We start from the raw sequence: 24,621 nt of genomic DNA, 5'->3' as shown, positions 1-24,621 counted from the left end.
TGGTGTCTTTTTTAGCCCTTTTCCCACATGCCTGTTTTTAGCTGTCTTCTATTATGTCAATTGGGACTGACACATAGTAGTTTTTTAACTCCTCTCTGTCTTCGTGTTCTATAATTTTGACTTGGGCACATATGACCCCAGTTGTTTTTGTGCCCTAAAGCATAGCAAAACCAACCAATAACTAAGCACACTTTTGCCCTTGAGTTATTCCCATGCAGTAAAATATAATTTTTTCGATTTGCAGTGTTTGAAGCGTTTTGAATAACCTGAGTTTCTGTTGGTCCACGTTCAGTTAACTGGAGTTCCACTTTATTATTATTATTATTATGTGTAAATCGTGTGCTACTAAATTATGTTGCGACATTTTTGTTTTGAATTTTGATATTGCAGTTACTTTGGGTTTATTTATTGATTGTCATTTTATTATTTGAACGAGGGTAATCCCAAAAGTAAGGACTCCTATTTTTTTATAAGTACATAGACCTGTTTATTTCTACAATGGCTTACATCAGTTTACAGGTTGAACATTTTGCTATTTTTTGACATAATCACCATTTCTGTCGATGCATTTTTGTAGATGCTGTGGCAGTTTTCGTGTGCTCATGTCATACCAGCTTGCCGCCATGCTGTTCAGAAAGTTGTTGCTTGGTCGCGGATGTAAAGTGGTATGCCCAGGTTTCGTCACTCTTGACAATTGAGTCCAGAAAGTTGTCCTGTTCGGCTCCAAGGCGGTGAAGAAATGTGCGGGAAGCATCAACTCGTTGCCACATGTGATCCTCAGTCAGCATGCGTGGCTTCCATCTTGCGCACACCTTCCGGTAGTTCAGTGTTTCTGTTTTCATTAAAATTCTGTGAGCGGTGCTCTGGGAAACTTCAGGAACCAATGTGTAGAGATCATCCAGGGTGATCCGTCGATCTTCACACATGCTTTCCTCAACCTTCAACACTGTCTCTTCAGAAATTGCCGGTTTCTCACTCCTTTGTTTGTCGTGAATTTCGGTCTGACCAGCTGCAAACTCTCTACACAATGTATGAACATTTTTGACATTCATGCACAACTCACCACAAACTTCCATCAATTGGCGATGGATTTGAATCGGCACAGTGCCCTTTGTGTTCAAAAACTGAATAACTGCACGCAATTCCATGCGGCTTTTCGCAGATGATGCTGTAGTATACAGAGAAGTTGCAGCGTTAGAAAATTGTAGCGAAATGCAGGAAGATCTGCAGCGGATTGGCACTTGGTGCAGGGAGTGGCAGCTGACCCTTAACATAGACAAATGTAATGTATTGCGAATACATAGAAAGAAGGATCCTTTATTATATGATTGCGGAACAAACACTGGTAGCAGTTACTTCTGTAAAATATCTGGGAGCATGCGTGCGGAACGATTTGAAGTGGAATGATCATATAAAATTAATTGTTGGTAAGGCGGGTGCCAGGTTGAGATTCATTGGGAGAGTCCTTAGAAAATGTAGTCCATCAACAAAGGAGGTGGCTTACAAAACACTCGTTCGAACTGTACTTGAGTATTGCTCAACAGTGTGGGATCCGTACCAGATTGGGTTGACGGAGGAGAGAGAGAAGATCCAAAGAAGAGCGGCACGTTTCGTCACAGGGTTATTTGGTAACCGTGATAGCGTTACGGAGATGTTTAGCAAACTCAAGTGGCAGACTCTGCAAGAGAGGCGCTCTGCATCGCGGTGTAGCTTGCTCGCCAGGTTTCGAGAGGGTGTGTTTCTGGATGACGTATCGAATATATTGCTTCCCCCTACTTATACCTCCCGAGGAGATCATGAATGTAAAATTAGAGAGATTAGAGCGCGCACGGAGGCTTTCAGACAGTCGTTCTTCCCGCGAGCCATAGTCGACTGGAACAGAAAAGGGAGGTAATGACAGTGGCACGTAAAGTGCCCTCCGCCACACACCGTTGGGTGGCTTGCGGAGTATAAATGTAGATGTAGATGTAGAATTCACACTTGGTGGTAACATCCAATGGGAGCTCCATTCTCAACGGCTGCCAAGCCAAGACTGAGCACCTCAGCGCAGCATGTGCGTGTTTACACACATCGCGTGAAGCACTCTTCATAACAGTATGACCAACTGCTACTCAGAGTTCTGTACTTATGAAAAAAATAGGAGACCTTACTTTTGGGATTACCCTCGCAGTTCATTGTTGTTGTTTGAGTTTATATTTAGTCATTTTGTCATTTGGAGAAACTAACTGAAGCTGTGGACTCCAGAAAATGGAGTACCAAGTGGGAAAAATCAGATCATTTCTGACATTCTTCTGTTTGAGTTCAGTAGTGGAGTGACAGTAGTGTAGACAGCCAGAAACATGTGCACCATGTATGGGGATAACGCCAGTGGACAGCGTGTGGCAAGAAAATGGTTTTCTCATTGTAAGGAGGATCTTTTAGAGATTAGTGACTCTCCATATTCAAGAAGACCTTTGGGGTGTAACGAAGTGAATTTAAACACATTAATCCACAATGATCCATGTCAGTGTACTCGAGAACTGGCAGATGTGATGAACTATGGTTATTCCACCATCATGCGACACTTGCATCCAATGGGGACGTTTCAAAAATTGGATGTATGGGTACCTCATGCTCTAAGCCAAAACTACAAAAATCTGTGAAAGGCCTTATGTGCATCTCTGCATGCTCATCATCAATTGGCTCATGAACAACAGCAACTATTACTGTCCTGTATCATTACTGGTGCCGAGAATGTCTTTAAGGTAACAAAAGGAACTGTTGAGCCCAAACAAAACAGCAACTCCCTATGCAAAGACCTTCATGCATCAATTAAAGGGAACGTTATGCATCTGATGAAACTGCAGTGGTGTTGTGGACTACAAATTGCTTTTCTGAGGTCCAGCCATCACTGCTAACATTTATTGTCAACAACTGAGACATCTTGCAGATGCAATCCAAGAACAACAACCAAGAAGACCGCACGAAGTGATGCTACTCCACCATAATGCCTGCCCATATTCTGTTAGACTGACAAAAACCGCTATGTAGGAGTTGGGTTTGGAAGACATTCTGCACCCACTCTATTCACCTGATCTTCTGCTCTCTGATTTTCACCTTTCCTGCTCTCTATCGAACAACCTTCAAGGAACTTCCTTCCTGGATGAAAATGCGCTCCGAACATGACTCGAGGAGTTCTTTGCCTCAGAATCACTTGATTTCTACTGTCACAGAATCGATAAGTTACCCCAGCATTAGCACACTGTTCTAAATTATGAAGGAGAATATATTATTGATGATTATAGTCTCTGTTATGTGTTTCTGTTGTGGAAAAATGCTATGAACTTGTGCACTAAACCTATGCTCCTGTTGTGCAAAGAAGCATAAATATTTATAGATCTAATTTTAATTTCTACTCACCAAGCAGCAGCAGCACACACACACATAAGACTGTTGTGGTTGGCAAGCTTTCGGAGCCAGTGGCTCCTCCTTCAGGCAGAAGGGTTGAAGGTGAAGGAAGAAGGGTGAAGGAATGGGACTGGAGAGATCTAGGGGAAAAAAGAAAAAAAAATAAATAAATAAAAAATCACCAATACTTGATTGTTTTCATTGTTATATAATTTTAATCTCTCTAACATAATAATGTTCTAAAATGTTGTCTTTTCTTCAGGTATAAAACCATATGAATGTAGGCTATGCCGTTCTGTCTTTACGCGCCAACATAGCCTCAACTATCATATGCTAATTCACACCAACCAGACGCGTTTCACCTGTGGGGACTGTGGTCGCAAATTTCGACATCCCTCACATTTCAAGGAACATAGGAGGCGGCACACAGGAGAGTCACCATATGAATGCTCTGACTGCATGCTCAGGTGTGTAGATGTAAATAACATTTGTAAGGTACAAATGCAAGTGATATTTAAAAAATTTATTAATTTATATCTTACATAATACATTTGCTTCTAATGTAACTTTGCATCCAGTATCCGTTATTTTCATTATTACTGAATAACGTATTGTGAAATTTGGTCTTTGAGAAATTTTTATTCACTGGATTTAGAAATTTTAATTTCTAGAAGTTTAAGATCAAATTTTTTTGAAATTAGTTTTGGCTATGTCTCTGTATATACTACTACTATTTACATTTCTGATAGCATCTCAAATATTGAACAGACTGTGGGGGTATTTGTCAGATACAAAAGCAGCTTGTGTATGTCAAATTTTTTTTATTAATTATTTCATTTAATCAAAACATAGTTGCCTTCCCTGACTGCCTCTTGAAGAAAATTGTTTTGATATTTCTTGGCTATCTGTATCTACATGTACATCTACATACATACTCCACAAGCCACCATATGGTGCATGGTGGAGGGTAGCTTGTACTACTACTAGTCATTTCCTTTCCTGTTCCATTTGCAAATAGACCGAGGAAAGAATGGCTGACTGTATGCACTCATATGAGTCCTAATTTCTCATATCTTGTCTTCGTGGTCCTCACATGAAATCTATTGGTGGTGGTAGAATCGTTCTGTGGTCAGCTTCAAATGCTGGATCTCTAACCTTTCCCAATAGTGTTCCTCGAAAAGAATTTTGCCTTTAGTCCAGGGTCTCCCATTAGAGTTCCTGAAGCATCTCCGTAATGCTTGCGTGTTGTTCAAACATATCGGTAACAGATCAAGCAGCCCACCTCTGAATTGCTTCAATGTCTTCCTTTAATGTGATCTAGTGTGGATCCCTAACATTAGAGCAGTAATCAAGAATAGGTTGCACTAGCATCCATCAAACAATGTAAAACCCAGGATGGAATGTAACAATATTATGAAAAGGAAAGTTGTTACTCACCAAATAGTGGAGATGTTGAGCGTGGTTTCAGTTGCCTGAGATAGCAGTCTTGTGTGCGAGTTGTGTTTGCGTGTGTGTGTGTGTGTGTGTGTGTGTGTGTGTGTGTGTGTGTGTGTGTGTGTGTCGTCTATCTTTGACGAAGGCCTTACTGGCTGAAAGCTTTATTTTTGATTGTCTATTTGCTGTGCCTATCTGCGACTCTGCATCTGTGATACGTGGTGAGTAGCAACTTTCCTTTTCATAATACTATGACACTGGCATCCTATATGCAGTCTTCTTTACAGATGAACCATACTTTCCTAAAGTTCTCCCAATAAACTGAAGCTGACCATTTGCCTTCCCTACCAGAATTGTCACGTGTTCATTCCATTTCATACCCTTTGCAACACTACACTCAGATATTTAAATGACCTGACGGTGTTGAGCAGGACACTACTGATGCTGTATTTGAGAATAAGTGGTTTATTTTTCCTACACATCAGCATTAACTTATGTTTTCGACATTTAGAACTATCAACCATTCATCACACCAACTAGAAATTATGTCTAAATCATATTTTATCCTCTTACAGTCACTCAATGATGACACCGTTCCATACAGAACAGCATCATCAGCAAACAACCACAGATTGCTGCCCAGCCTGCCTGCCAGATTGTTTGTGTATAGAAAATAATAGCAATTCTATCACATTTGTCTGGGACATTCCATATGATACCCTTGTCTCTGATGAACACATGCCATTGAGGACAACGTACTGAGTTCTATTAGTTAAGAAGTCTCAGCCACTCACATATCTGGGAACCTATTCCATCCTTGTGCTCGCACCTTGGTTAAGTCTGCAGTGGGACACAATGTCAAATACTTTCCACAAATCTAGAAATATTTAATCTGCCTGTAGCTCTTCATCCATAGTTCAAGTATATCACGTGAGAAAAGCTATGAGCAGGTCATCTACGTGCAGAATCCATACTATTACTTTTATAACATTTCTCTATTACTGTGCCTATTTAATCCATGATTGTTCTTCACTTCTTCCTGGTCAAGGCTATTAGTCTATGTGCTATTCCACATCAGTACCCCATAATACTGGCAGTGTTGAATTATCTCTGGACAAAGATTATTATCTATCCAGCTCTAAAAAAGGTAGAGACCATTCATTATATTCCTTTCATCACCCATGAAATTATTTTAGAATATTGATATGTTTACTCTGAAACATTGGGTTTTCAGGGAGACTGTACTGAGGAAATAGTTTAGGTTTGCCATTTGATTGCCATAAGTATCTCTCTTGTGTACCATAAGAGCAATTACTACTTTTCAATTGGATTAACAGTACCAATTCATCAAGGTGACAGTAATCTGTTATCGGGTCTCAGGAAGAGTTTTCTTTAATATTTACAAAGTTTAAACAAAAGCTATGGATAAATGGAAAAACTGTTTTGAAAATGTCCTGAATGTGGGCAAAACTGTCAACTGTGTTGCCACAGCAGGAGCAGAAGAAGGAGAGGAAGAATTGTACAGAGAAAATTTAGTGATGGTGCAAACTGGGAGAATGAACTGCTGAGCACGGAAGAGGTAGGAGAAGTCATAAAAATGCTGAAAAACGGAAATGCACCAGGGGGAGAGAGCATACTTGCAGAGACACTGAAATAGGGAAGAGAGATCCTACAAGAGGAGGTGTACCACTTGATCTGTTTAATTTTGAGGAGAGGAAGGATCTTGGCTGAATGGAAGCAGTCTGGCGTCTGCCTGATACTTAAGAAAGAAAACCCTATAAGACACAGCTACCAGAGATGAATTACTTTACTATTTACAGCTTAAAGGACCCTGAGACTATTGTTGTTGAAGTAGATAACACTATATGTCAAGGAGGTATCTGGATTCCAACAAGAAGGGTTTAGAAAGGGAAAGTCAACCATAGACCAATTGCATGCAGGAAAGGAACTGCTATCAAAGAGCTGAGAATTTTGCAGAGAAGTTTACTGTCTTTTTGTGGAATTTCAAAAAGTGTGTGAACAGGCAAAAAATATGATAAGGAGAGGAAAGGGTGCAGAGTGGAAATATGTCAGAAGTGAGAAGTGTTAACAGGGAGGCTGCCTCCCCCTGTCCATTTGTTTAATCTGGTTACAGAAAGAGCACTGAGAAAGGTAACAAGCTTGGAGACAGGAATTCAGCTGGGTGGAAGGGTCAACACCCTGACGTATGCGAATGATGTAGTTTGAATAGCACAGAATGAGAAACGTGTGAGTCAGATGGCAAGAGTGTTAATGGAAGAGGCAATGAGAGCAGGCTTGAAGATGAATATGGATAAGACAGAGTTCCTTGTAGTAAAAAGAAGAGAACAATGACAGACTGTTAAATGTGAATAGTGAAATATTTGAAAGGGTATGAAAGTCCAAATACCTCGGGGATTATTCAGTGAAAGAAATACACTAGGAAATAATAGCAAGAATTCAAATAGGGAACGGGTCAAGGTTCGCACTCGGAAAGCTGCTCAAGTACCAGCTTCTATAGAAATCCACAAAGATTAGGATCCACAGGAATTTATTACAACCTGTGGTCCTGTACAGAGTAGAGACCTGGACTCTGACCCAAAAAATAGAAAGCAAGCTCCAGACATATGAGAATGCTGTTCTGAGACTGATGTTTGGACCAGGGCAGGTGGAGATGGCTGCAGAAAAAGGCAAAACTGCAAATTGCAGGAATTGCACAAATTGCTGCACATTGTGAATATGATTAACGAGAAGAGACTTGAAGCAGTATGGGCATGTAATGTGTTGAGAAGGCCAGGTCTACACACAGGTGGTGGAAGAAGACTTCAGAGATAAAATGTTAAGGGGAACACCATGGCTGAGATGGATTGATGGGATTAGCTGGAGAAGAATATATGGACCAAAGAAGATGGAGGAAGCTGATTGGCGAGGCCAAAGACAGACTGCAATTTGTGTGACCAACCTAATAAGTATACACAGTACAGGGAATATTATGATGATTAATATGTGTTTAGCACGTATGAAATGTTTTTTTATGTCGGGTGCAGATCATTAGCACCAGTTCTTCGTGTAATCTGTTGTTTTATATTGTTTCATAAACCTGGTAAATTTTATATCTTTTCATATGTCTGGAACAGGTTCTGAACAATTTTCTTGTATGATTCCTTTTGTTCCCTGAACTGGCCTTAAAAAGTAGTCTGTTTTAATAAGTAGCTTTCCTTTATTTCATTATTCACTCCCAGTTTGTGACTTTTTCTCTAATATATCTTAAGAAGACAGGTTGTGTAGGTGACAACTGACAAATCATTTGATGCTGAATACTTCATTGATACAATGGGTAGCAAAGTATATTGATGTGATATTATACTGCTCAAGGATGTTTTTCAAAAGGCTTTTTCTTGCTGAGGGGACTGCAAAGGACTGCCATCAGCCTTATGAGAACACAACTACCTCTTCTATACAGATGCCCATTGATGCTGTTGGCAGAAGATGACAAAGCAGTGCGTGTTCCAAGGGGGCTTGATTGTGATGTAGTGAATGTAGGACAATTCCATGAAGTATAGCAAATGTTGCATAATTCTGCAAAGTGTGGTATATATAAAAATTTTGCTAGTAGCAGAGTCCGCACATCTCATTACTTTTTGGATCCACACATGCCCTCGAAATAGGTGCGTGTGTGTGTGTGTGTGTGTGTGTGTGTGTGTGTGTGTGTGAGAACCAAATACATTGTTGTTATGTTGTTACCAGAAGACTAAATTATATACTGTGCAATAAAGTTTTGAAAAATACAGTTTATGTGAGAATTTGCATATCTCATCTATTTAAAGAGCATGTTTTATGTATGAAATAGAAAACAGAACAGAAAGAAAGAAAGAGGACAGGCAGTATTCCACATTCCTATGTTTCAGTCAGTCTGAAAATACACAGGATTCCATCTCATACTGTGGCAAATGTCTCTGTGTCCTGGTCTCCTGGTTGCAGCTGCTTCAATATTCATAATTCTAATTAAATATGTAGTTACTTAAGGAAATACAGTAGCCAGTCACATTTTATATAGCTTTACTTATGACAAGCCAAGTATTGGGCTTTCATCAATCTTCAGTTGGCATAAACAATTATTTCTTCGCCACTAAAATGTTTCATTGACTGCATTGTGAATGCTGTAGCTGCTTTTCGTTCGATACCTTGTAGCTCATTTTTCTGCCTTTTATGGATAGCAGAAACATTTTTACTTTCGATAATGCACTGATGCTGCACAGCATTTGCTGTGCGACTGACTGTGCGAATACTGTACTGCAGCAGTGCTTTGGTGAAACTATAAGTGTGTTTGTGTGCTTTGCCCATAAAGGAGAAAGGAGCTACAAGTTACTGAAGTCCAGACAACTGCAGTATTCAAAATACAGCTGATAAAAAATTGTACCGGTGAAGATATAATGTATTATGCGAGTTGAAGATAGATGAATGTGTGGAACTTTGCATAAATAATACTATATAAAATCCTTCAAGTATTTCAGTGTACAACCACGGATCTTAACTTTCGTGAATATGGATAAATTAGTGTACATCATCAGATCGGAAGTATCTGGGCACTCCTATGTAATGCAGAATTGACCACCAGGTGTCACAAATGGCAGACCCACCAGTAAAAAGGAGGCAAGAAGTATTGTGTTGTTAGTAGAGATCCAGTAACAGCAGAGCTCAAGGACTTCGAACATGTACTAGTAATTGGATAGAGACTCTTGAGCATTGCAGGAGGTGGTTGTAAAAAATCACATGAAACATGTAGAAAGAACGACGTGTGCATTCCAGAGTGCTACCAGCAGTCCAGCTGGTGCAATTGGCTGTGCACAGAGAGTTACAAAGAATAGGGCACAGTGGTCGAGCAGCTCCTTGAAAGCCAGAAATTTAAGTGGTGTAGAGAGAGACACCACCGGATGGTGGGTAACTGGAAATGATTGGTTTGGGGTGAAGATTCGTGCTACATGCTGTGGCAGTCTGATGGAAAGCAGTGAAGGCCAGGAGAACGTTACCTATCATAATGTGTAGTGCCACTAGTGAATTACGGAGGATGTGGTATTACAATGTGTAGATCTTTTCTTGGTTAGGTTGTGGGTCCCGTACTGCACTAAAGAAAACACATTTTACAGCATTGACTACTGTGTACAGTGGAGGAATAGTTAGGATTGTTTGTATCAGAGTGACAATGCACTCTGTCATAAATCAGCATCTGTGAGACAATGGTTTGTGGACAGTAACGTTCCTGAAATTAACTGACCCACCCAGAGTCCCAATCTGAACATTATGGAACACTTTTGGGATGAGTTAGAGTGCTGGATTTGCTCTGAGCTCTAGTGTCCAACGTCACTGCTATCGGACTGACATTCTTCCGTATACATTCAGACACCTCACTGAGAGAGTCACGAGCAAAGTTTGAGCCACCACAAACGCAGAGGGTGGACAATCACTTTATACTGTCCACAAACAGATGTCCGGATATTGCTGATCAGATAGTATATATATTCAATGCTGCGAGGATCGTACGAAACGTGCACTTTGAAGGACAACATTTTGTGATGCCGTCCTCTCTACATTTTTCCACGTAGATTTAGGAACCTTTGTAATTTGTAGTGTTGGTTTAGTAAAAAATAAGCATTACTGAAAAAATTACTTAAATGAGCTATATATTAAGCATAATTCAAAATGAAACAAACTTGGGGCTGTAAAATGAAAACCACTGAGGTGATAATAATGTCATTGCATGTGGAAGAAGTCACTCACGTGGCAACAGAGCTAGTACGTGCACACTGATGTCCTACATTATTGAAGAATGGAGAGTTATGGTGGCAGTCATTGCCCCAAAAGTCGAACCGACCTTTGGAATTGTAATGTACATTAAGTGTTCTCTCTATGCTTGGGTCATGCTTCAATGAATTTCCATTCCTTGCACTCCTTCCATAGTCAGAAACTGCACTACAACCTTTCACTCTTGGTTTGAAGCCTCCATTTCCCTGTTTCCAGCACGGCTGAGTGCAGTGGATGGTCAACACATGCACAGTCCTCTAGCGACAAGTTTGGAGCCTTGGCACTCTTACAGGGATTACACCATCTTCCATAGCCATTGCATTGTGATACCTTCAGCAGTTTCCATTTCAGAGCCTTCAGCTCCTTTCTTTCCTAATGACCCTGATAGATTAAACAATACAGATAACCATACTGTAGGTGCAACCACAACAGGAGTATCTGTGAAGAGCCCAGACGAACATGTGCCTCCCTCCAGAGAGGGCAGCAGCATTTTCAGTAGCTGCAAGGGCAGCAATCTACGTGGTTGACTGATATGATTTTCTAACACTAGCCAACTTGGCCATGCTGTGTTGTTACTGGGAATGGCTGAAAGCAAGGTGAAACTGCAGGTATGACTCTTTTCCACGGGCATTCTGCTTTTTTTTTTTTTTTTTTTTTTTTTTTTTTTTTTTTTTTTTTTTTTTTTTTTTCCCCCATCAGTCTTCTGACTGGTTTGATGTGGCCCACCACGAATTCCTCTCCTGTGGTAACCTCTTCATCTCAGAGTAGCACTTGCAATCTACGTCCTCAATTATTTGCTGGATGTATAATCCTGTCTTCCTCTACAGTTTTTGCCCTCTACAGCTCCCTCTAGTACCATGGAAGTCATTCCCTCATGTCTTAACAGATGTCCTATCATTCTGTCCATTCTTCTTATCAGTGTTTTCCACATATTCCTTTCCTCTCTGATTCTGCGCAGAACCTCCTCATTCCTTACCTTATCAGTCCACCTAATTTTCAACATTCGTCTGTAGCACTGCATCTCAAATGCTTAGATTGTGTTCTATTCTGGTTTTCCCACAGTTCGTTTCACTACAATACAATGCTGTACTCCAGATGTACATTCTCAGAAATTTCTTCGTCAAATTAAGGACGATATTTGATTTTAGTAGACTTCTTTTGGCCAGGAATGCCCTTTTTGCGATTGCCAATCTGCTTTTGGATGTCCTCCTTGCTCTGTCCATCATTGGTTATTTTACTGCCTAGGTAGCAGAATTCCTTAACTTCATCAACTTCGTGACCATCAATCCTGAAGTCAAGTTTCTCGCTGTTCTCATTTCTACTACTTCTCATTACCTTCATATTTCTTCGAGTTACTCTCAATTCATACTCTGTACTCATTAGACTGTTCATTCCGTTCAGCAGATCATGTAATTCTTCTTCAGTTTCATCAGCAGATCGCATCATTGATATCCTTTCACCTTGAATTTTAATTCCACTCCAGAACCTTTCTTATATTTCCATCATTGCTTCCTCGATGTACAGATTGAACAGTAGGGCCAAAAGGTTACATTCTTGTCTTACACCCTTTTTAATATGAGCACTCCATTCTTGGTTGTCCACTCCTATTATTCCCTCTTGGCTGTTGTACATTTGTATATGACCCGTCTCTCCCTATAGCTTATTCGTACTTTTTTCACAATTTCGAACATCTGGCACCATTTTACATTGTCAAACACTTTTTCTAGGTTGACAGATCCTATGAACGTGTCTTGGTTTTTCTTTAGTCTTGCTTCCATTATTAACAGCAACGTCAGAATTGACTATCTCATGCCTCTACCTTTCCTAAAGCTAAACTGATCGTCATCTAGCGCATCCTCAATTTTCTTTTCCATTCTTCCGTATATTATTCTTGTAAGCAACTTGGATGCATGAGCTGTTAAGCTGATTGTGTGATAATTCTCGCACATTTCATCTCTTGCCGTCGTCAGAATTGTGTGGATGATGATTTTCCGAAAGTCAGGTGGTATGTCACCAGACTCATACGTACACACCAATGTCAATAGTCTTTTTGCCGCCACTACCCCCAATGATTTTAGAAGTTTTGATGGAAAGTTATGTATCCCTTCTGCCTTATTTGATCTTAAGTCCTCCAAAGTTCTTTAAAATTCTGATTCTAATACTGGATCCCCTATCTCTTCCAAATCGACTCCTGTTTATTCTTCTATCACATCAGAGATACCTTCCCCCTCATAGAGGCTTTCAGTGTATTCTTTCTACCTATCCGCTCTCTCCTCTGCTGTCGATTCTGGTAACAACCACCTTGTCACTGAACTGTTCACAGTAACACCCTCTCTGCCACACCTTCCTATTCATAATGAATCCTACTCCTGTTATAACATTTTGTGCTGCTGTTGATATTACCCTATACTCATCTGACCAGAAATCCTGGTCTTCTTTCCACTTCATTTCACTTCACTTCACTTCACTTCACTGACTCCTACCATATCTAGATTGAGCCTTTGCATTTCCCTTTTCAAATTTTCTAGTTTCCCTACCATGTTCAAGCTTCTGACATTCCACACCCTGACTCGTAGAATGTTATCCTTTCATTGATTATTCAATCTTTTTCTCATGGTAACCTCCCCCTTGGCAGTCCCCTCATGGAGATTCGAATGGGGGACTATTCTGGAATCTTTTGCCAATGGAGATATCATCATGACACTTCAGTTACAGGCCTCATGTCCTGTGGATACATGTTATGTGTCATTAATGCAGTGGTTTCCATTGCCTTCTGCATCCTGATGGTGTTGATCATTGCTGATTCTTCCCCCTTTAGGGGCAGTTTCCCACCCGTAGGACAAGAGAGTGCCCCGAGCCTCTGTTCCACTCCTCTACCCTCTTTGACAAATAACTGAAAGAGGAAGCTTCCTAACAGAATTTTGCACAGAGCATAACTTAACCATCACCAACACTTGGTTTAAGGATTATGTAAGGCGGTTGTATACGTGGAAGAGACATGGGGTCAGTGGATGTTTTCAGATTGTTTATATAATGGTAAGATAGAGATAGAGAAACCAGACTTTAAACTACACATATTTCTAGGGACAGATGTGAGCTATGGCCATAATTTATTGGTTTTGAACTGCAGACTAAAACTGAAGAAATTTGAAGAAGTTTGGAAATTAAGGAAATAAGACCCCTATACATTGAAGCAACCAGTGGTTGCTGAAAGTTTCAGAGGGAACATTAGCCAGTTAACTGAAACAGGGGAAAGGAACCCAATAGGGATGAAGTAGTGAAGACAGCAGAGGAACAAATAGGTAAAAAAGACAAGACCTAGAAGGAATCACTGGATAGTAATTTGATTAATGGAGAAAATATAAAAATGCAGTAAATGAAGCAGGCAAAAAGGAACACAGGCATCTAAAAATGGAGATTGACAAAAAGTGCATAAATATTAATCAGGGGATAGAGAACAAATGCAAGGCTCTACAAGCTTACATAACTACAGGAAGTTAGAGAGATCTCTGGAGAAAAGAGAAGCAACTGTCTGAACATAAAGAGCTAAGATGACAAGCCATTGACATGCAAAGAAGGGAAAGCTAAAAGATGAGAGAGAAATATAAATAAGACCTCTACAAGGAAAATGAAGTTGATGAGAGTATTATAGAAAGGGAAGAGGACATAGATGAAGATGAGGTGGGAGATATGATGCTGTGAAATCAGTTTGACAGAGCACTGAAAGACCTAAGTGGAAACAAGGCTCCTGGAGTAGTTGAAATTATCTCAGAATTATTGAGATTACTGGGAGAGCCAGCCAGGACAAAATTATTCTACTTGGTGTGCAAGATATGAGACTGGCAAAATACACTCAGATGTCAGGAAAAATGTACTATTCCAGTTCCAGAGAGGCCAGGTGTTGACAGGTGTGATTCCTACTATTGGCCATAAGTCAGGGTTTCAAAATATTGACATGAATTATTTAAAGAACAGTGGAAAAATAAGTGGTAGCTGACCTTGGCGAAGATCAGTTCATATATCGGAGAAATGTAGAAATGCGTGTGGAAACACGGACTCTGAGACTTTACCTTAAAGAAAGTTTGAATAAAGGCAAAGCTACATTCATAGCAGTTGAGGATTTAGAGAAAGGTTTTGACAATGTTGACTGGACCATACTCAGTGAAATTTTAAAGGTAGCATGAATAAAGTGCAGGAAGCAAAAGGTTATTTACAACTTGTACGGAAACCAGATATAGTTACAAGAGGTGAAGAAAATGAAAGGGAAGCATTAATTGAGAAAGCAGTAAGGGTTGTAGCCTATTCCTGATGTTATTCAACCTGAACATTGAGCAAGCTGGGAATGTAACCAAGGAGAAATTTGGAAAGGGAATTGAGAGTTGAGAAAGAGAAATAGGAACATTGTGGTTTGCTGATGACATTGTAATAATGTCAGGTATGTCTAAGGAATTGGAAGAGTATTTGAATGGATTGTCTTGAAAAGAGTAAAACAATGCTAATGAAATGTAGTTGAGTAAATCAGATCATACTGAGGGAATTAAATTTAGAAAAGAGACACTTGAAGTAGTAGCTGAGTGTTGTTATTTGAGCAGCGAAGTAACAGATGATGGCTGCAGTGTGAAAGAAATAAAATGCAGACTAGCAGTAGCAGGATACACATTTCTGAAAAAGTGGAATCCATTTCTAATATTAAACCAAAGTGTTAGGAAATTCTTTCTGAAGATATTTGTCTGGAGTGTAGCCTTTTTGGAAGTAAAACATTGACAATAGTGATTCAGACAAGAAGAAGATAGAAGGTTTTGAAATGTAGTGCTGCGGAAGTATGCTGAATATTAGGTGGGTAGATTGAATAATAAATGAGGGGTTAACAAAAATGTACAAAAAGAGAGATTGTTACACACCGTAAACATAACATGCTAAGCTGAAGACAGCACCATTAAGACCGTTACACATAAGCTTTCAGCCACAGCCCTTGTTGGCAAAGAGAAATGCCCACCATTCATTCACACAAGTATTAATGCACACGACTGGCAGCTCATGCCAGAATGACATGATGGGTTAGTGTATCAGTTGGGGAAAAAATAGAAATTACGGCAAAACTTGACTAAAAGTAGGGATGGGGCATTAAGGAATTGTCAGTTGTGTGTGTGTGTGTGTGTGTGTGTGTGTGTGTGTGTGAGAGAGAGAGAGAGAGAGAGAGAGAGAGAGAGAGAGAGAGAGAGAGAGAGAAACTGTAGGGGGAAATTAAGATTTGAATACAGTAAGCAGATTCAGAAGAATGTAGGTTGCGGTAGTTACGCAGAGATGAAGAGGCGTACACAGGATAGATTAGCATGGAAAGCTGCATCAAATCTATCTTAGGACAGATGACGACTGCAGCAGCAGCAACAGCAGCAACAACAACAACAACAGATGTAAACAACAGATGTAAAACAACAGATGACTGCACATAACTAATTTGAAGTATCATTGTGTGATTTCCAGATGATTTATAATAAATAAGATTTTATGATTTATAATAAATAAGATTTTATTTATTATCATAAGTTATTAATAGAGCATAAATTTTTAACTGGAAATAAAACAAAATTTGCTATAAATAAGTGCAGAGAACATCTTCCTTTTCAAGAATTAAATGTTCATTATAATTTTAGTTTCCATTTCCTTGCGTTGATTGTGCCATTGAAGTAAAATTTAGCAGCTGTGTCATATTGTGTCAACAAGATAACTGAATTTGACACTCTACTTCACCTGTGCTCAACTGTAAATAGCTTTTTTATCATCTTTAATTTGTTGAAACTGTGTTGACAAGATGCTGCTCTCATCGAAATTGTTTAAGTCGTGTGTAAGTCTAGGGACCGACGACCTCAGCAGTTTGGTTCCTTAGGAATTCACACACATTTGAACATTTTGAACACAAAATGGGTTTTCAAGGCAGCAATCAGAGCGCCTGAAAGAAATAAAGTACGATCCAGAACAAATGAGTTAAACAGATCCATTTTTGGAAACAAAAATGGTAAATTAAAAGAGATGCGTCATATAAACCTGAATTCAAATAAAGAATTATTTGTTTCTAGTGAGTCAAAAATTTTGATCCCATTCTAATTGTTTCTAGTATGCAGAGGAGTGGGTGCTGTAATAATTTCATGGTTGAACAAGCTGTAAAATTTAACTCATAGATTGGAATGATACATTTGCAAATTTAATGTTTTATTTTGTATTTGAAGTGAAAGTTAAAATTAAAGTACATATTTGTTGCTGATGCTGTAAAGTTAAGAATAGATAAAAGCTTTCTGGACTGTCCTCGATAACAGAGATCATGTTAACTGGTGTTTTGTATAGTTAATGTGACATTAAGTAAATAATGAACAATCGGAATGTATTTTGCCATTTTTCCAACTCTTTGACTAGTGAAACAGAGACTCTGAGAAAGAAACTACCATTATTTAACTAACAGTAAGAAGCTCTAATACATTAATTAATCTCAAAGCTTTTCTGTAGTCTGGGCTCTAATTTAAACTATAACTCTTTAGTTTCTTCTCTTTTTCTATCCCCATTAACATGTTGTCTTTTTTTGACTTGTCATTTGTTCTTTTGCTATTTGAAATGTGCATATAATATGCTTACAGTAATCTTTTTCTCCCGTTCTAGGTTCAAGACACGAAATACTTATAAGCGGCACTTGAAAACACGTCATGGTAAAGTTTTAACGACTTCAGGAGGTTTAATTGTTCTCTCAGAGGAGGAGTTCAAGAGTGTGAGAACATCACCTCGTTCAGTTGATTCAAATAACAAGAGCACCGCTAGGAAAAATTTGCTGAAGGGAAAAGTTCTTACTAAATTTAGTTCAAAAAAGAAAAATGTAGAGCAGGGTGGAGAAGACCGTAAAGAAAATAAATGTATTACTCACAGCTGTACAGAGGAAAATGAATCACCAAGGCATTGTGAAGTGGGAGACAATTCAGATATGGGAAAATACAGAAATTGTGAAATGGATTACTTAGAAAACAGCAGTGATTCAAATGATGATGATGAGAGGCAGCATCCAAAATACTTTCCTTTTGATGTTGTGGAAGTAGCAATGAGGCAGAGTAATATTTCATTTATGGAAGACAAATCTGATAATTCAAATGATGCAGATGCCATTTCTGAAAAAGAATTTGATTCACAGAAGTCTAGAGACTGTATTAAATCGGATAGTTATTTGGAAGAATCAGTGAGCACACTGAATGTTACTGTTAAAGAAACATATGAGTCTGATGATAAAAAGGATGAACAGTTCCAGAAAGATGTGAGTAATGTGGAAAAGGCAACATTCCTTGCTGGAAACAGTAAGTGTATTGCACAGTTGTTGCCACAGCCCCCTGCTGAACCTCTTCTTGTTACTAATAGTGTAGCACTGAGTCCAGTTTTTATAGAAACACTTTTTCCAGACAAGCAGACTGTAAGTTCTAAGCTGAAAGACAATCATTCTTCATCAAGTGTTCTTACCGTAATCAGACGACAGCACTGTGAAAACAGTTCCCAGTGGAGAAACAGATCAGAATCAAAACATTTATCACATGAAAGCAATGAGGGCCGCACTGTAGTAGTTGTTGCAAACACTTCTTAGAAAATATAATCTTGGTTGAAGCAGTCTTGACGGCTTTCAAACGTTCAGACGATGGCTGTGTTTTCAGATTTGATAGCACAAATCTTTGGGATCTTTTTTACACCTCAGTGTATTCTTGGAGAATTCTTTCGCATCACAAACGCCAATATTCTGATAAAATGCTATAGAAGGCAACAGAATATTCACATAGAATGCTCATTTGAAGAAACTATTTTTACAAAGAATTAAAAACAAATGTCACAATTTGTATTTGGAGCAAAATATAGATAGATTTAAACTTTAATGGCAGTTTGAACCAAGATGATTATTACCTACATTACAAAATTTTAACTTTGTTATTAGTTCCCATAAGAAACTTGTGTATAATTTATTTAATTTAAGGTGCACTTCTGTTAATATATTAGAGTGACTTACAAAACTTGCTGAAGTGGAAGCATCATGACAAGACGTCTACTGTTGACAAAATCAAGCTTTAGCTTTAGGTTATGTATGTTATAAGTATGTAGCATTTTAGTGCCAAAGCTATATTTTGTTTCACAAAATTTGATTAGCAGTTTTTCCTTTGTGAGTGCAAGTATGAAAATGCATTCACCTATTTACTGTTAATCACAGCACGTAACATTTTGTTAAAGTAATTTCTGTTCATTATTTAGTAATATTTCTTATATCTTTCAAGAGTTTATCCAACTCTAAACCTTCATGTTTCTTGCATACAACTGTGATTTTTGTTGTTGTATCACATGAAAAATATTTTGTTGAAAAGAAAGTGCATTTAAGAATTCAGCTCTGAAAGACTTTTTCATAACTTGTAGTTTGTGTAAGATGAACAAAAATATAATTTTTAAAATATTTGCATTTTTTAATATATGTGAGTAAGTTTTTAATGAAATGTTTGTATTTTGATAAAAATTTAATTTTGCTTAAGAACAAACTTGAAACATAAGATTCATAATGTTTGCTTTGAATATCTTGTAAAACTTTATATGCATTTATATTACACTATTACAAGACTGACTGTTGATCGACAGCGTTAAGAAAGTGATGATTATTTCAGTAATGTTCTCCTGCAATTTGAAAGGTGACAGGTAACACTAGTAACACAGATTTTGATTGAAGATTCAGAAGTAAGTTTTGGATTGTGTATTTTAATACTGTCATATCACATGCACTGAATGACTATACAAATGATTTGAGATTGACTTAAAATTTTCTGCTCCATGAATAACTTGAAAATCACAACAAATACTTTTTCTGACAATGTGATGGTTATTTGTTAGACTTTTATGCAGCATTACTGTATTTTTTTATTGAAGTGTAAAGGTAGAGGTCTTCCAGAAATACCAGTTTCTAAAAATTCCATGGACTTTGTAGAAAAAATATACAAAGATAAAATTAAATAGATGATTATATATTTATGTAAAATTTTTCCATATGAAATAAAGCATTTATATGATTTGTAAGCTACTTTTATGTTTATTCTCCCTCTATTAATTCATACTGGTCAGACGTTTATCTTTCAGCCTTTTTGTAGTCATTAAAGTAAAGTGAACTGCTTCTAGGTGCTTTATTGTTTTGTTTTGCTTTGCAAAATAAGCTATTGTGACACAGGAAACAAATGCTAGTGCCAATATTAGCTTTATTTACTTTCACATTTCTGATAGAAGAGAAACGACATTTTGAGTAAGACCATTATATTTCAAAGCAAATTTAATATTGTCGTTGCATTTTGCTCATCAAGATATTACTTGTGCTAACACCTGTAAACTATTTCAGATGCCGTGAAGTGTTTGTATCATAAACATTGTTCTATGTTTATCCAGTATTATAGATTTACTGCTTTCTCACTATTTCATTAAAAATTGACATTTTGAGAACTGTCTGTTGTTCGGTCAGGTGTGTTAATTAAACGGCTGCCAGCCATAGGTATGGCTTACAAAGTTTTATCCGAATGAAACACACCTGGTTTTGGATTTCTTACAAATCCATCTACAGGTGAGTGTTACAGGTTTCGTAGTTTGTTTGCTTGGGTCTCGTTTTATATTGGTTATTGGTTTGCTGCACGAGGATAGCACTATGTCGTAAAATGTATTGGAGATTTAGTACTTACGACCTCTACCAAAGTATTTATGAAAAGCTTTTAAAGCTATTAAAATGTGAAATGTGGTGAAAACTTACGTGCCGTATAATTCCAGGTGCAGAAATTGCACTGGGAGTGCTGTTCAGTTCACTGGAAAACACCTTGCGCCACACCATTTTTTGTTTAATTGCAGCGTACATGATAAACATTTACGAAGTGTGGCCCAGCTTCATGTGATAACATAAACAATTTATTCAAAGATTCTTAAAAAAAAGAAAAACAGCCAAGATTGCATAAAATATTTCTTTATTTAAGATGAGCGGTTTCAACAGACATAGCTATCATCTTTAGATCTGTAAGAAAGTGCATATACATCGAATATGTCTCATAAGCAATGTTGTAACATTTGATACAAAAGTTTTAGTTTGGTACTATAAAAACGGGAAGTGGACCTGTACATTTACATGCCTTAAAATATTTTTGTTGTAAAACAAGTTCATTTTACACCGAATCTCACACACATGATGTCAAGTGGATAAAAATCAGCACATTATAAAAGGGTGGATGATGATGATGATGATGATGATGATGATGATGATGATGAGTCCCATACTTCTTTACAGAGCGTAGGGGGGCGAAGCGGGAGACCCACGCCGCCTTACTAGGCAAGGTCCTAGTGGAGGTGGTTTGCCATTGCCTTCCTCCGACCGTAATGAGGATGAATGATGATGATGAAGACGACACAGCTACACCCAGTCATCTCGAGGCAGGAAAAATCCTTGACCTCGCCGGGAATCGAACCCGGGACACCGTGCTCAGGAAGCGAGAACGCTACTGCGAGACCACGAGCTGCAGGTTTGTCATCACTGAAATATTTAAAGACATAAAGCACCTTGTGCAAAAGGTCCTGTCCACATACGTATTGCTCACAGGTCCTTGGTACATCAAACAAACACGGTACCCAACAGCACACCTGTTTGCATATGCTGGACATATTCTAAACAGTGCTCATCCACTTTAAATGGTGTATAAGGTACACCTGACTGGTACTACAGCAAAGATCACATTTGTATTGTGTGTTACAGCCATTAGATGGCTCTTAAAAGTGGAACCACGTAACATATCATAAATTCTTCTCTTTTCGTATTTAAAATTAGCATCTTTTGTGAGTGGCCTTTATGAATGGTAAAGACTGCAGAATTGTACTTTACTAACAACTGAAACTGCTTATGTACGTACATATTTCGTTTGCAGCAGGTAAGTGCCACCACCACAACAACAACAACAATGTTTATGCACGCAGTAATAAGAACGAGTAAAGGGGAATGTGAGAATTAAATATGTGCTTCAGTTGTTAGTAAAGTACAATTTTGTAATTTTTACTGTTCTTAAAGGTCACTCACTAATGTTAAAGTAGTTAATTTTAAATATGAAAAGAGAAGTATCTACGATCTGTTACTTGGTTCCGATGTAAGAGCCATCTAGTGGCTGCAACACACTGTACAAATTTTGTCTTTGCAGTAATACCTGTCAGTTGTGCCTTATATGCCATTTAAAGTGGATTAGGTCTGTTCAGAATATGTCTAAGATATGTAAACAGGTGTGCTATTGTGTACCATGTTTGTATGCTGTAGCAAGCATCTGTGAGCAATGTGCATGTGGACGTGGCCTTTTGCACAAGGTGTTTCATGTTTTTACATATTTTAGTGATGACAAACCTTTTACAATGTGCTGATTTCTATCCACTTGACATAAATGAACAAAAAGATTTTAAGGTATGTAAATGTACAGATCCACTTTCAGTTTTTGTAATTCCAAACTAAAACTTTTCTGTCAAATGTTACATCTTAACTTACGAGACATACTCAACATATATGCACTTTCTAACGGACCTGCAGATGACACCAATGTCTGTTGAACAGATCGCTCTTCAATGCTCTCAAAATGAGAAAATTCAAAGATGTTATAGTTTTAAAGATGTTAGGTTACTGAAGCTGTGAGAGTGTATGGGAATAGTAAGATATGTCTTTGCTAGTGTAATGGAATTAATTTAAGAAATGAAAAACAAGTAAAATTATTTGCAATAATTTTTAATATGTTGCATGGCTAGCACTACACAGACTAAGGTTATATATAAACAATACCAAACACTGTGGACAGTACACAAGCACAATAAGATAAGTTTTCTATTTTCATGATAAAGCTAAGTTTGAACCTAAATAAGCTGTAGTATCAACTTCTCATAGACCTTAAAATATCCAGCACAAATAACAAACTTCACTTTAACATATTCCATGGATGTTACCATCAGTAATACATCCTGCCACTCAAACCAGCATAAAATGGCTGACTTCAGGCCAGTGCTTCATTGTATGCATAAAATCCCCCTTAGCCCCACCAAACACCAAAAGGAAATCAGCATAATTAAATCAGTTACCATAATAATGGATCTGATACCTCAGTTACAGATAAGCTCTCCCAGAACATAGAAGCAAGAATTGCTGACAACAAATCTTTGCAACCAACAACATGTACAGCAACTGTGAAGGACACAAAATCAACAAAATATGCAGTCATACCATATATTGGCCCAATTTCCTTAAAACTTTCCAACCTATTCAAACAGATGTACGTCAAAATAAACTTTTCCACCAATAACAAACTACACACTCTTCCACACAATAATGTCCTCCAAAATAGATCAGGAATCTATAAACAGAACTGTAATAAGTGCCCCCAAATTCTGTATTGGCCAAACAGGTTGCAACAAGGTTGAAGGAAAACCTGTATGCCCTATGACTAAACAATTTAAGCAAATCACCCTTTGCCAGCCACACTACAGAAAATAATCACACAGTAGACAGTATAGAAAGCAACCTGCAGATCTTACATCTTACAGATAAGGTGGCACAATGAATCTTATGGAGCAGACAGATTCATATACAGAACAGTGCTTCACCCAACCTCATTCTGAATGAACAGTCATCCAACACCTCCTTCCCAAGTAATTTCCGAGAGGTCTTCTCACCATTTAAACCAACGTGATATTCCCATAGTTCGAGATAGCCATAGTACTTTCAAAGCTGTTTCATAAAAATAATTGTTACCCAGGTTGCATGAATGCAGTATAAACTACTTATACCTTTATTGTTAAATTCACATTCAAATGAGATTCATATTCTGATGTATTAAAACATTACTATTTTTAATGTAAAATGCAACTATAGATCCATTGTTCAAACTTAGCTTTATCACTAAACTCCCTCAGCATCGATGAAGTAACATCTTTACAACTGTAACATCTTTGAATAAATTGTTTGTTACTCATGTGAAGCTGGAACACACTTTGTAAATGTTTATCATGTGTGTTGCAGTTACACGGAGAATGGAGTGGTTTAAGGTATTTTTCAATGATTAGAACATCACTCAGTTGTGAAAGTCCGCAAATGTGTTGATTGTAAAATTTGTAATAAAACACACAATGATTTTGTAACCTAGAATTGTACAGCACATAAGTTTTCACCACATTTTAATAACTTTAAATCCTTTTCATAAATGCTTTGATAGAGACATCAGACTAAATCTCTAGTAAATTTTTCCAAATAGTGAACAAAAAAATTTTGTCTCTGCTACTGCAGCAAACTAATAACCAGTATAACACAAAGCCCCAGAAAGAAAACAACAAAACCTGTCCCCCTGCGGGTTCGGGGGTTAGAATAGGCCCGCGGTATTCCTGCCTGTCGTAAGAGGCGACTAAAAGGAGTCTCCAACGTTTCGGCCTTATGTGATGGTCCCCTCTCGGGTTTGACCTCCATCTATCTAAATTATTCCGAAGAGCGAGCCAATTGGGGAAGGGCACCTTACGTGGTGCACTGTATCCTTCGTGCAATTAGACCTATAGCCGTCTTTCTCGTCGTTGCAATGGTGTCCCGCTCGTTTTCGATCTCTTGGGCGATTACCACGCTGCACTCTGCAGTGTTTCTTTTAACTGTGACGACGACCTTGGCGATTTTTGCACCTAAGATCCAGCACGGTAGCCAGTCCGTTGTGGTGGGGTCGCCATGTACCCTCTTGGTTGTAGCCCCCTGACAACACAGGGATCGCTCTACTGATGCCTGCGCCGTTAACTCCCCACGTATGCCAAGGAGTAGATGCCCATCGCCCTGGGGCATCGGAACTCCCGGCAATGGCCATCCTGCCAGGTGGCCTTTGCTGTGGCTGGGTGGCGCCCGTGGGGAGGGCCCTTGGTCGGAGTAGGTGGCATTAGGGCGGATGACCCGCAATGAAGCGTGGTACATCATCTCTTGCTGGC

At 38.4% G+C, this 24,621-nt stretch overlaps 1 protein-coding gene across 5 annotated transcripts in view; it reads left to right on the top strand.

Annotated features, from left to right (window-relative positions):
• Positions 1–19,618, top strand: part of LOC124612565 (zinc finger protein 84-like) — an 83,013-nt gene extending 63,395 nt beyond the window's left edge. For all 5 annotated transcript variants that reach the window (XM_047140843.1, XM_047140844.1, XM_047140846.1 and 2 more), the window contains exons 8-9: positions 3,650–3,854; positions 17,272–19,618. In XM_047140843.1, the coding sequence (XP_046996799.1) occupies positions 3,650–3,854; positions 17,272–18,232 (1,166 nt within the window). In that variant the 3' untranslated portion in view covers positions 18,233–19,618. The remainder of the gene's footprint in view (positions 1–3,649; positions 3,855–17,271) is intronic.
• Positions 19,619–24,621: the final 5,003 nt, after the last annotated feature.

Source organism: Schistocerca americana, chromosome 4 (assembly GCF_021461395.2).
Source record: "Schistocerca americana isolate TAMUIC-IGC-003095 chromosome 4, iqSchAmer2.1, whole genome shotgun sequence".
In the NCBI taxonomy this organism is placed as follows: Eukaryota; Metazoa; Arthropoda; class Insecta; order Orthoptera; family Acrididae; genus Schistocerca; species Schistocerca americana.
This window is presented reverse-complemented; position numbering and strand designations above follow the sequence as displayed.